At 46.0% G+C, this 12134-nt stretch overlaps 1 protein-coding gene across 4 annotated transcripts in view; it reads right to left on the reverse strand.

Annotated features, from left to right (window-relative positions):
• Positions 1-2772: 2772 nt before the first annotated feature.
• ankfn1a (ankyrin repeat and fibronectin type III domain containing 1a) overlaps positions 2773-12134 on the reverse strand; it is a 92303-nt gene continuing 82941 nt past the window's right edge. For all 4 annotated transcript variants that reach the window (XM_085761749.1, XM_085761747.1, XM_085761750.1 and 1 more), the window contains exons 20-25: positions 10723-10906; positions 9521-9689; positions 8354-8520; positions 6059-6290; positions 4498-4690; positions 2773-3603 (exon numbers count right to left, since the gene is read on the reverse strand). In XM_085761749.1, the coding sequence (XP_085617875.1) occupies positions 2802-3603; positions 4498-4690; positions 6059-6290; positions 8354-8520; positions 9521-9689; positions 10723-10906 (1747 nt within the window). In that variant the 3' untranslated portion in view covers positions 2773-2801. The remainder of the gene's footprint in view (positions 3604-4497; positions 4691-6058; positions 6291-8353; positions 8521-9520; positions 9690-10722; positions 10907-12134) is intronic.

Consider the following 12134-nt stretch of genomic DNA (forward strand, 5'->3'; position numbering starts at 1 on the left):
TCACTCTGCGTCAGGCATGTGTGACCGATGTTGTTATGCTAACCGTTCCGCCAAGAGGTCAATGACCACTTGGCGAGTGGGTTAGCACGTCTTTTATGGGTGAGTGAGTTTAACTTCAGAACCGCTAACCGCCACACGTTGTCACTTCTCCATACTGGTACCTCCTGACTGTGACTATACCGTTACACACGTATGACTGGTATGAACGTTGAGAACGTTTGTTGTCATGTTTCCATGACAACGCACTCTTGCAGTCGGTAGCAAAAGACAGTAGTTGTTTTTACGACATTAACAAATAGACTAAAGTAGTTGAATTCAGATGTTTAAGGTTAACTTACGTACCGTATTCCTCTTTCATATTGACATTATTGGTAACTGTTTTATAAAAGCAACCTACTGCTATGACTACAGGGGCTAAGGTGAGAGGAGAATCTGACTAAATGTTGAACTGTCCCTTTAAGAGTCTCAAACACACGTTCACCTTGTAAAAAATCGTGTGTTTCCTGTCGGCCATCTTGACGTTTTGGGAACAAACAGAGCCTGTGTCCACGTTTGAAAGATCACTGCAGTCGTCTGCTGCACTACAGGGCAAAGTGCAGACTGCTTTTAGGCAAACAACCCCCCCGACCCCCCCACCCACCCACCCCCACCCCCACCCCGACCCCTGACCCCTGACATCTGACATCTGACATCTGACATGGTCATGCTGAACCAGGAAGAGGCACAAACCGAACAACAAAGCTTTTAGTCCCCAAAGAAACGACGGCTACAAAACGACTTCATGCCAACGACACACGGCTCCAACGGCTGTAGATACAAAAATACTTCAGGTGTGCGGCGGTGGGCGTGGCCAGAGAAGGAGGCTGCTGACCTCAGGGGGCGTGGCCAGAGACCTCAGGGGGCGTGGCCAGGTACAGGTGAGATAGATAGATAGATAGATACTATATATATATAGGTTTAACTTTAACTGGACCTGATGGAGCAGCTCAGAGTCACAGCGACACACAGACAGACCTGCACATTCACTTCAAGTAGAGGAGGGGCCATGCATCAGGGGGCGGGGCCACAAGAAAGAAATCATCATAATCCAAAGTTTCTTAAAAGGATACGCCAACATTTTTTTTTTCGTGTCTTGCCTCACTCCCGAGTCCATGACCAGCAGATAGACACCATCCTTTCGACTGTGGGTGCAGTAACAAGGGAGATAGAGCCGTATCGCCGTAATTAGCTTAGCTCAAACACTGGAAGTGTATGGGTAGTGTTAGCCTGCCTCCACCTAAAGTCGCTAATTAGCTTAGCTCAAACACTGGAAGTGTATGGGTAGTGTTAGCCTGCCTCCTACCTGAGACGAAATCAGCAGTCAGAAGCTGATTTCATTTTAGCTCTAGACTCTGTAAATATATCACTTTATCAACATTTCAAACATGTTTAGGTGAGAAAGTAGCCGTTTAGATCAGCAGTGTGTCGTTAATTTGTCTAAGTACCAGCTGTTTACAACTTTGTTGGGACGAATTCGGCGCTACTTAAGCTAGCCGTTGTGACCAACGCACTTCCGGTTACTTTCACAAAATAAAACACCCGTTGCCCTTTACATACAGAAAACCATGAGGATAGAACTTGTGCTTTTACTTTGAAACAGGAAGCTAACCTACCCTCGATGTAGCTAGCTTGAACCAAAATAAAGCGTCTTTGCTTGAACCCTCCGTTTTGACCGTTCTCGTCCCGTTAGCGGCATTTGACCGCTCAAGATGCCTTACCGGAGAGTTTTGTCAGCTCTGAGACGAAGATCGGCCCGCCGGTTTGAGCGTTTGAGCTAAGCTAATTAGCGACTTTAGGTGGAGGCAGGCTAACACTACCCATACACTTCCAGCGTTTGAGCTAAGCTAATTAGCGACTTTAGGTGGAGGCAGGCTAACACTACCCATACACTTCCAGCGTTTGAGCTAAGCTAATTAGCGACTTTAGGTGGAGGCAGGCTAACACTACCCATACACTTCCAGCGTTTGAGCTAAGCTAATTAGCGACTTTAGGTGGAGGCAGGCTAACACTACCCATACACTTCCAGCGTTTGAGCTAAGCTAATTAGCGACTTTAGGTGGAGGCAGGCTAACACTACCCATACACTTCCAGTGTTTGAGCTAAGCTAATTAGCGACTTTAGGTGGAGGCAGGCTAACACACTACCCATACACTTCCAGCGTTTGAGCTAAGCTAATTAGCGACTTTAGGTGGGAGGCAGGCTAACACTACCTATACACTTCCAGTATTTGAGCTAAGCTAATTAGCGACTTTAGGTGGAGGCAGGCTAACACTACCCATACACTTCCAGTGTTTGAGCTAAGCTAATTACGGGCGATACGGCTCTATCTCCATGGTTACTGCAAGCACAGTCGAAAGGATGGTGTCTATCTGCTGGTCATGGACTCGGGAGTGAGGCAAGACACAAAAAAAAAAATGTTGGTGTATCCCTTTAACGATAACGAAACCAATCAGAGCAGAGTATTTGGTGGTTGGTGGGCGGAGTCGACGTCGCCGCCGCTGCCTCTTTTGCATTGATAGTTTCCATAGTAACAGTCGAGGCCATGGGTTCTGAGGCTTGGCGGAGTTGAACCAGCAACTTTTAGTTCAGTTTAGTTTAGTTTACAATCCAAGGAGACGGGCGCGGTCAGAGAGGTTTATAGTGGCGTGTTGTTTTAAAATGTTGTCTCACTTCCTGTTTGGTGACATCACTTCCGGGGGCGGGGCTTGTCCGTCCGTTGTCCTTTAATTGTCATTTTAAATAAAGTTGTGTGAGCCGAGCCGTCACAGCGTGCTGCTCAGGATCTCCGACACCTGAGCGTTGGTCTGGTCGTCTGAGTCCACGTCGGCCGCGGTGACGGTGGCGGTGGCGCCCTCAGGCTCCTCCCCCTCTATGACCACCGACACGCCCGCAGCCTTCATCATCACCTCCTCCTCTTCCTCTTCCTCCTCCTCCTCCTCCTCCCAGCCCTCCCTCCCCCTCCCCCTCCACTCGTTGCCCGGCGACAGCTCCCTGCACGGCTCCACGAAGATGCGGCGGACGTGCGGTCGCGGCTCGCGGTGGCGTCCCTTCCTGCTGCTCTCCAGGACGCAGGAGGCGTGGCTGACGTAGGTGGCGGCGCCCGGCGGGGGGGGGGAGCGGGGGGAGGAGGGGGAGCGGGGGGAGAGGGGGGAAGAGGGGGGGGGCAGGTCCAGGTCCAGCTGCTTGACGGTGTAGATGCCCTCGGACAACGAGCCACCGCCGTAGCCCTCGCCGCCGCCGCCCCGTAGCCAGCGCTGTGGGCCGCTGAAGTACTGGCCGCGGTGGCTCCGCGACAGCAGCTTGCGTTTGGCGGCGGGGGGGTTGGAGAGGAGCCGGGGGGGGGCGGGGGCGAGGGCGAGGAGCCGGGGGGGGGCGAGGGGGCTGGCGGCGAGGGCGAGGTCCTCCTGGTGGCTCCGGGACAGCGACAGCGTCTGCAGCGTCTTGGTGGCGTCGGACAGAGGGGAGGGGGAGAGGGGGAGGGAGGGGGAGTGGGGGAGGAGGAGGGGGGAGGAGAGGGGAGGGGCCTCCTTCAGCAGCGAGGGAGTGGGCGGAGCCACGCTGCACCTTCCACAGAGAGAGAGAGAGGAACATCATCATCGTGACATCACCAGCTTTAGAAAAATAACGGTGTTACTAACGTTGCTACTGTTTTCCATAATGAGCAGTGTTGGGGCATGTTACCTTTAAAAAGTAATTGGTTATAGTTACTAGTTACTTTCCCCAAAAAGTAACTGGCTTAGTAACTGATTCATTACAATTATTCATTACATCCATTACAATGAACTAAACAGCCTATCAGCTGTTTAGATCAGCGGTGAGTGGAGTGATACAGCCTGTCTGTGTGGAGGGATACTGAGTGAGTTGGTTAGTTCCAGATAAACAGCTTTTTTCCGACCAGTTGATGAACTGAAACTAATAATAATGTGTATATAACGTACACTTTAATAGGTGTGTTAGTATTTAGTGACAGGACTTCTTGAATCAAGTAACGGAGCATTTTATTGTCAGTAACGGTAGCAGAGTTACAACGGGGGCAACTGTTACTGATAAAAGTAGCTCCGTTAGTAACGCTGTTATTTCCATCACTGGTAACAAGTCAAAGTGTAGGACGGTATAAACACATTAGTTTCAGTTCATCAACTGGTCAAAAAAAAGCTGCTATCTGGAACTAACCGACTCACTCAGTATTCCTCCACAACGCTCTGTATCACTCCGCACACCGTTGATCTAAACAGCTGATAGGCGGAGTGATAGAGCGTTGTGGAGGAATACTGAGTGAGTCGGTTAGTTCCAGATCAACAGGAGGTTAGAGGAGTGAGTCCAAATCATTTGACATATTTGAGCATTTTATAAAAAAGTAACGCAATAGTTACTTTCCTTCTAATGAATTACTTTTATCATGTCAGTTACTTTTTGGGGAAAGTAACTAGTAACTGTAACCAATTACTTAGGTCTCACCTGAGCTCGTGGATCTGCAGCACGTCGGGCGCGCTGCCCCCCAGCGAGAGCACGGCCTGCTGGGAGAGGTCCTGGGGGGGCGAGTACAGCAGGTCCAGGTCGCGGGGGCTCAGGGCGTCGCTGGAGTCGTAGTCGCTGTCGGTCGGCAGGAAAACCTCCGAGAAGCCGTCCTCATCCGAGCCCAGCAGGGAGTCTGAGGGGGGGTCAGGGGTCAGAGGTCAGAGGTCAGAGGGTCTACACCCACACCAGAGAATTTCTAATATTATACACCCCTAAAAATCCACTTTTTTCTGGAAATATTTCAATATTATCAAATTCAAATTCGATCGTTTTCTCCCCCAGGATGACGACGGAGGTTGGCCGACCGAGCAGCTCTGCAGACCGGCTGCTGCTGCTGTGATGTCCCGGTCATTGCTCCACAGGTGGAGCTTCACTTCTCTGAAAACATCGGAGCAGACGTCTAAACAGCCGTCATTTGGATAAACTGACCGCATATTGGGGGACTAAACAGTTACTTTCTCGCTTTAAAAAACATTAAAAGTTAATAAAGTGCATAATAACAGCGTTACAGCAGGAAATAAAACAGCTTTTCGCCTGTTTTACAACTATCGTGTCATCAGGTGAGATCTCTGGTCATAAATAGTCGCAAGTCCGTCACTGACCAATCAGCATTCATTAGCAGAATGCTAGCGTTTTATGGGCAACAACAGCCCAACCTGTAGGAAATCGAAAGGACAGAACTTCTCAACAATTTCACTTTTAACCTATAATCCATATTGATCTGGCAGAAAATACAACAATATTTACGATTTTTTGACGATTACCAGGTGAAAGGGACAAATTTAGCCTTCTAGCTCTATCCACCACTTTATTTTCCCATGATCCATTGCGTCACACCACAACGGAAGTCGGTTTTCAACTTCCATTTCACCCCGTAGTAGCGTTCTAGCGAGCGGCTAACTGGTAGCGTTAGCCACCAGTGTAGGTACCAAATGTGGGGGCTCCGGGCTGCCAAAACCGTTTGACTAAATCTGATGTTTGTTAAGTCTACAAAACGAATTACTGAACACCACCACTTCTGTGTGTAAGCCTCTGCAACTAGTCATGGCTATCGTAGCCGTTAGCTTTGCTGCCGCTGACAGCTAACAGCAGCAGCAAACTAACATCAGGACGTCAGCTGTTAAAACCCTCCCGTTGTGGGACACGACATGAAACTACTCCAGTTAGCTCAGTCATGTTGGAACTAGGATATCCGCTGGAGAAAAATATTTTTCATGGGCCGTTTATTGAGTTATTGTTTATTGACACTGCTAACGGCTAACGGCTAACGGTTAGCCCAGCTAACGTTAATCTAAAATGTAATGAATGGAGTGTCATGGTGACACCCAGCGTCGTTCTCCGGAAAGTGGTGGATAGGACCCCATTCATTCTGCACTCGCCCGCGAGCACTCCTAGTGGAATTCTGGTGGAACTGCAACCAAGTTTGATACAATGGGGCTAATTAAGGCTCATCATAGACTGGCTCTGGTTAGTCCTGATATGGGGAGGCGGGGCTACTCACCGCTGATGGCCTTCCTCCGGTGCAGCTCGGGGGAGGGGGAGGGGGAGGGGGTGGGCAGGTAGTCCATGGTGGAGGAGGTGGAGTCGGTCTTCTGCTGGTTGGCCGAGTCGCTGTCCGAGGCGCTGGCGTCCACCAGGCAGGTGATGGCCACGCCCCCTCTGGGCTGCTTGTAGCGCGCGTACTGCAGCGCGTCGGTGATCCACCGCAGGTCACGACGCATTTCGTCCAGCTGCTGCACACACAACAACAACAACAACAACACACTCAGTCACAACAACAACAACACACTGAGTAACAACAACTCAGTTCACACCTTGATCTGATTTATCAATGAATCGATACTGGGAGTGAGTGGCTGTATTCAAAACCGCATACTGCTCTTCTGTCCAACACACAGGAAGCTTCACTTTTCATCCAAACAAACTAATGCTACTGATACAATTGTTAGATTTCATCACTGAGACCAACATTTATCTCCTAAAAATAATTTAACCAGCCGGCAGTAAAGTTAATTAGCGATGGTTTTCTCCCCCGGGATGAGGGCGGAGGTTGGCCGGCCGAGCAGCTCTGCAGACCGGCTGCTGTCTCTGTGATGTCACGGTCGCTGCGGAGCTTCACTTCTCTGAAAAACATCGTAACAACTTCTAAACAGCCGTCATTTGGATAAACTGGCCGTATATTTGGGATCTAAACAGTTACTTTCTCACATGAAAAAAGATTAAAAGTTAATAAAGTTACATAATAGCGCCGCTAGAAATAAAACAGCTTTTCAACTGTTTTACAGAGCTGCCGGTTGCTGCGAAATGCATTCTGGGAAACTTGTATACTGTTACTGCGGTGTGAACGGTGTCGGTCTGCTGAAGTAGCAGACTGAATCCCACATTCAGTCTGCAGTATACAGTACATACTAATGCAGCCAATGTTTCTGTTTGTAACTTTATTCGCCTAGAAACACAGGAACTGTCCTTTAACTGAGAGTGTCAATGAAGTTTTATCGTATAATATCATGAGTGAAGAACTGTGTGTGTGTGTGTGTTTGAAGAAAATTAAGTGTGACAAAATGTTAAGCAGCAATTAGCTGCTGACACAGAGCAGGAGAGCCAGACACACACACACACACACACACACACACACACACACACACACACACACACACACACACACACACACACACACACACACACACACACACACACACACACACACACACACACACACACACAGACTGACAGCAGGGTGACTGGGCTGGAAGGAATGCTGAGGCTGCGACGGAGTCAGAGAGGAAAACATGGAGGAGGTTCCTGCTCGTCCCACGGAGAGAGAGAGAGTCACACAAACACACACACACACACAGCACAGTGTACAACCTCTACACCACAATGAGTAATCGTGGTGCACAATTATTTGTTACAATTAATTGTAACAAGGTCATTTGTCTAAATACCAGCTGTTTACAATTTTGTTGGGACGAATTCGGCGCTACTCAAGCTAGCTGTTGTGACCAACGCACTTCCGTTCACTTTCACAAAATAAAACACCCGTTGCCCTTTACATACAGAAAACCATGACGATAGAATTTGTGCTTTTACTTTGAAACAGGAAGCTAACCTACCCTCGATGTAGCTAGCTTGAACCAAAATAAAGCGTCTTTGCTTGAACCCTCCGTTTTGACCGATCTGGTCCCGTTAGCGGCATTTGACCGCTCAAGATGCCTTACCGGAGAGTTTTGTCAGCTCTGAGACGAAGATCGGCCCGCCGGTTTCTGTTTAGAGTTGCTGAAGAGTTTCTCTGATGACTTTAGGTGTAGGCAGGCTAACACTACCCATACACTTCCAGTGTTTGAGCTAAGCTAATTAGCAACTTTAGGTGGAGGCAGGCTAACACTACCTATACACTTCCAGCGTTTGAGCTAAGCTAATTAGCGACTTTAGGTAGGAGGCAGGCTAACACTTCCCATACACTTCCAGCGTTTGAGCTAAGCTAATTAGCGACTTTAGGTGGAGGCAGGCTAACACTACCTATACACTTCCAGCGTTTGAGCTAAGCTAATTAGCGACTTTAGGTGGAGGCAGGCTAACACTACCTATACACTTCCAGCGTTTGAGCTAAGCTAATTACGGCGATACGGCTCTATCTCCATGGTTACTGCACGCACAGTGGAAAGGATGGTGTCTATCTGCTGGTCATGGACTCGGGAGTGAGGCAAGACACGAAAAAAAATAAAAATGTTGGCGTATCCCTTTAACGATTGTGACATTTATGGGTCACCAAGCAACAAGAGACACGGCGTCTGACCTGGATGTAGTCCAGGATGAGCTGGTGTCTCTGTTTGGCCGTGGCCACCTCTCCGTCGCTGATGGCCTCCCGCAGTGCCTGCTGGGTAATGAGGGCGTCCAGGTCCAGGACGGAGGACAGACGACAGTACAGACTGATGAACTTCTCCTTGTAGCTGCAGAAGTGGACTGAGGACAGACACACACAGGAAGCACACCGTCACAATAAGAGCCTGTGCTTTTATTTTGAAACACCTCACACTAGTATTGATCTTTGGATGTGAAATGACATCACTTCTTTCTGTCATGTGGATGAAGAGGAACTAGTTTGAGCGGCGGAGGAATACGGAGACTGTGGCTCGGTGTGTGTTTGACTCATCTGATCACAGGAACATGTCGCTCTCTGATCTGTGAGTGTGTGAGTGTGTGTGAGTGACAGAACACACACACTTTGCTGTGTGACAATCTGTCGTGTTGATTTCAGCTCCGACTGAAAACCTGAGAGGAGGTGTGTGTGTGTGTGTGTGTGTGTGTTTATTAGTTTATCATAGATCCCTGTTCTTCCTTGGGTTCCACAGTTACAATATTAACATTTGTAAAAGTTCATAGCTCAATCTGAACACATATATATACATATAAATATACTAATACTTGCATACATGTTCAAGTATTTAACAAAGATACGGTCGTTACCGTATTCCGGACTATAAGTTGCGCTTTTTTTTAGTAGTTTGGCCATGTGACCTATATTTAGAAGCGACTTATATATCAAAAATATACGCTATGTCATCTATGACGCCGTACACGTACAGTGTGGCGACTTTCTCGCTAAATCTAGCAACTTTCCATATTAATTAAATGTTTCAAAGATAAATGCGACCTGTATATGTTTTTTTCCTCTTCATGACGTATTTTTTGACATATCAACTAATACTCCGGTGCAACATATAGTCCGGAAAATAGGGTTTCCTGAATCAAACAGGTCAACTGGGTCGTGTGTTAATGAAGCAACAACAAATACAAACAAAACACCAAACTAAACCTGGAAGACAAGAAGGAAAAGTAAAGATAAATGAAAAATAAATAAAGCAGACGTATGGAAACTCATAACAGAATAGGAAAAAAAGTCTAAAAGTGAGATGCAACTTGTAACAGAGTGTGTGTGTGTGTGTGTGTGTGTGTGTGTTACCGAGCTCGAACATCTGCAGCGGGAGGTGCAGGAAGCCAGCCAGGGGGGTGTAGGGGTTGGTCTGCCCGGGGGCGGAGCAGACGTCGTCGGCCGCCGGCAGCAGCAGCAGGAAGGAGACGCCGTGACCGAGCTCCACCACTTCCTGACTGTAGAGACGGAAGAGACGGGCCTGCACACACACACACACACACACACACACACACACACACACAATTAGTTTTCTGACATGAAGTGGCTCAGACTGCGTTTACACGTGCCCGGCTATTTTCATAAACGGACATTTCCCCCTCTCCGTTTACAAAAAACACTGCGTGCACACCAGTCCGTTTCGTTTACACTGACCCGTGTATATATGCCGTCAAGAGCCAAACCTGTAGGTGGCAGTGTGGCGAGAAGCTCAAGCCCACGTTAGCCAATCAGAATCCCGCACATGATCCCGCATAGCAACCTGATAGCAGCAACAACAACAACGTCACTTGCCCTCCTTGTGTGTAAAGTTTTAATATTTTTTCATGTGAGAAAGTAACTGTATAAATAAATATACGGCCAGTTTATCCAAACGACGGCTGTTTAGAAGTTTGCTCCGATGTTTTTCAGAGAAGTGAAGCTCTGCAGTGACCGGGACATCACTGAGGCAGCAGCCGGTCTGCAGAGCTGCTGGGCCGGCCAACCTCCGTCGTCATCCCGGGGGAGAAAACCATTGTTAATTAACTTACCTACAGGTTTTTAGAGGTTTTACCACCGGCTGGTTAAAGTATTTTTAGGAGATAAATGTTGGTCTCATTGATGAAATGTAACAATTGTGGCAGTAGCAGAAGTTTGTTTGAATTAAAAGTGAAGCTTCTTGTGTGTATTGGACAGAGGCTCTGTATGTATAGAAATCACCACATTTACATCAATAAATGAATGTTTTACAATGAACACATCAGTCTACATTACATTTTATTAATTTTATTAATTAATTAATTTGATTAAGTTATGTAATATGGTCGGAGTACACTGCAAAGATGCTTCACGGAGTTTTCCAAAATCTCCGCTCTGGCCGGAGTTTTTAAAAAGCATCGTTTTCAGGGGCGTTTTCTCCGTTTGCGTCTAAACGGAGGGTGCAAACGATGGTTAATGTCTGTTTTTAAAAATAACCGGGTACATGTATAAACAGGGCCTCAGTGTGTGTGTGTGTGTGTGTGTGTGTGTGTGTGCACCTGGTGCAGAGGTAGGTTGATGTGTTTCAGCAGAGCCTTGATCGCCGTCTGCAACTCGTAGAACAGTAAAGGGGCGTGGCTTTCTGCTCGTGGCTCCGCCCCCTCGCCATCCCCCTCCTCCTCCTCCTCCTCCTCCTCCCTCTGACCCACGGCCGACAGCGTCTGAATCCAGTCCCACTCCTCCCTGCACACACACACACACACACACACACACACACACACACACACACACACACACACACACACACACACACACACACACACACACACACACACACACACACAGGTGAGAATGCAGTGTTGTGTTGTGTCCAGAAATTCCTGTGATTGAGCTGAAAAACCTATAATTAGGTTTGAATTAGGTTTAGAGTAATGGTTAAGTTTAGGTTATAATTAGGTTTAGAGTAATGGTTAAGTTTAGGTTATAATTAGGTTTAAATTAGGTTTAGAGTGATGGTTAAGTTTAGGTTATAATTAGGTTTAAATTAGGTTTAGAGTGATGGTTAAGTTTAGGTTATAATTAGGTTTAAATTAGGTTTAGAGTGATGGTTAAGTTTAGGTTATAATTAGGTTTAAATTAGGTTTAGAGTGATGGTTAAGTTTAGGTTATAATTAGGTTTAAATTAGGTTTAGAGTAATGGTTAAGTTTAGGTTATAATTAGGTTTAAATTAGGTTTAGAGTAATGGTTAAGTTTAGGTTATAATTAGGTTTAAATTAGGTTTAGAGTAATGGTTAAGTTTAGGTTATAATTAGGTTTGAATTAGGTTTAGAGTAATGGTTAAGTTTAGGTTATAATTAGGTTTAAATTAGGTTTAGAGTGATGGTTAAGTTTAGGTTATAATTAGGTTTGAATTAGGTTTAGAGTAATGGTTAAGTTTAGGTTTTAAATTAGGTTTAGAGTAATGGTTAAGTTTAGGTTATAATTAGGTTTGAATTAGGTTTAGAGTAATGGTTAAGTTTAGGTTATAATTAGGTTTGAATTAGGTTTAGAGTAATGGTTAAGTTTAGGTTATAATTAGGTTTGAATTAGGTTTAGAGTAATGGTTAAGTTTAGGTTATAATTAGGTTTGAATTAGGTTTAGAGTAACGGTTAAGTTTAGGTTATAATTAGGTTTGAATTAGGTTTAGAGTAATGGTTAAGTTTAGGTTATAATTAAGTTTAAATTAGGTTTAGAGTGATGGTTAAGTTTAGGTTATAATTAGGTTTGAATTAGGTTTAGAGTAATGGTTAAGTTTAGGTTTTAAATTAGGTTTAGAGTAATGGTTAAGTTTAGGTTATAATTAGGTTTGAATTAGGTTTAGAGTAATGGTTAAGTTTAGGTTATAATTAGGTTTGAATTAGGTTTAGAGTAATGGTTAAGTTTAGGTTATAATTAGGTTTGAATTAGGTTTAGAGTAATGGTTAAGTTTA

The sequence above is a fragment of the Trachurus japonicus genome, chromosome 19 (genome assembly GCF_045865225.1).
Source record: "Trachurus japonicus isolate A0001 chromosome 19, Traja_1.0".
Lineage (NCBI taxonomy): Eukaryota > Metazoa > Chordata > Actinopteri > Carangiformes > Carangidae > Trachurus > Trachurus japonicus.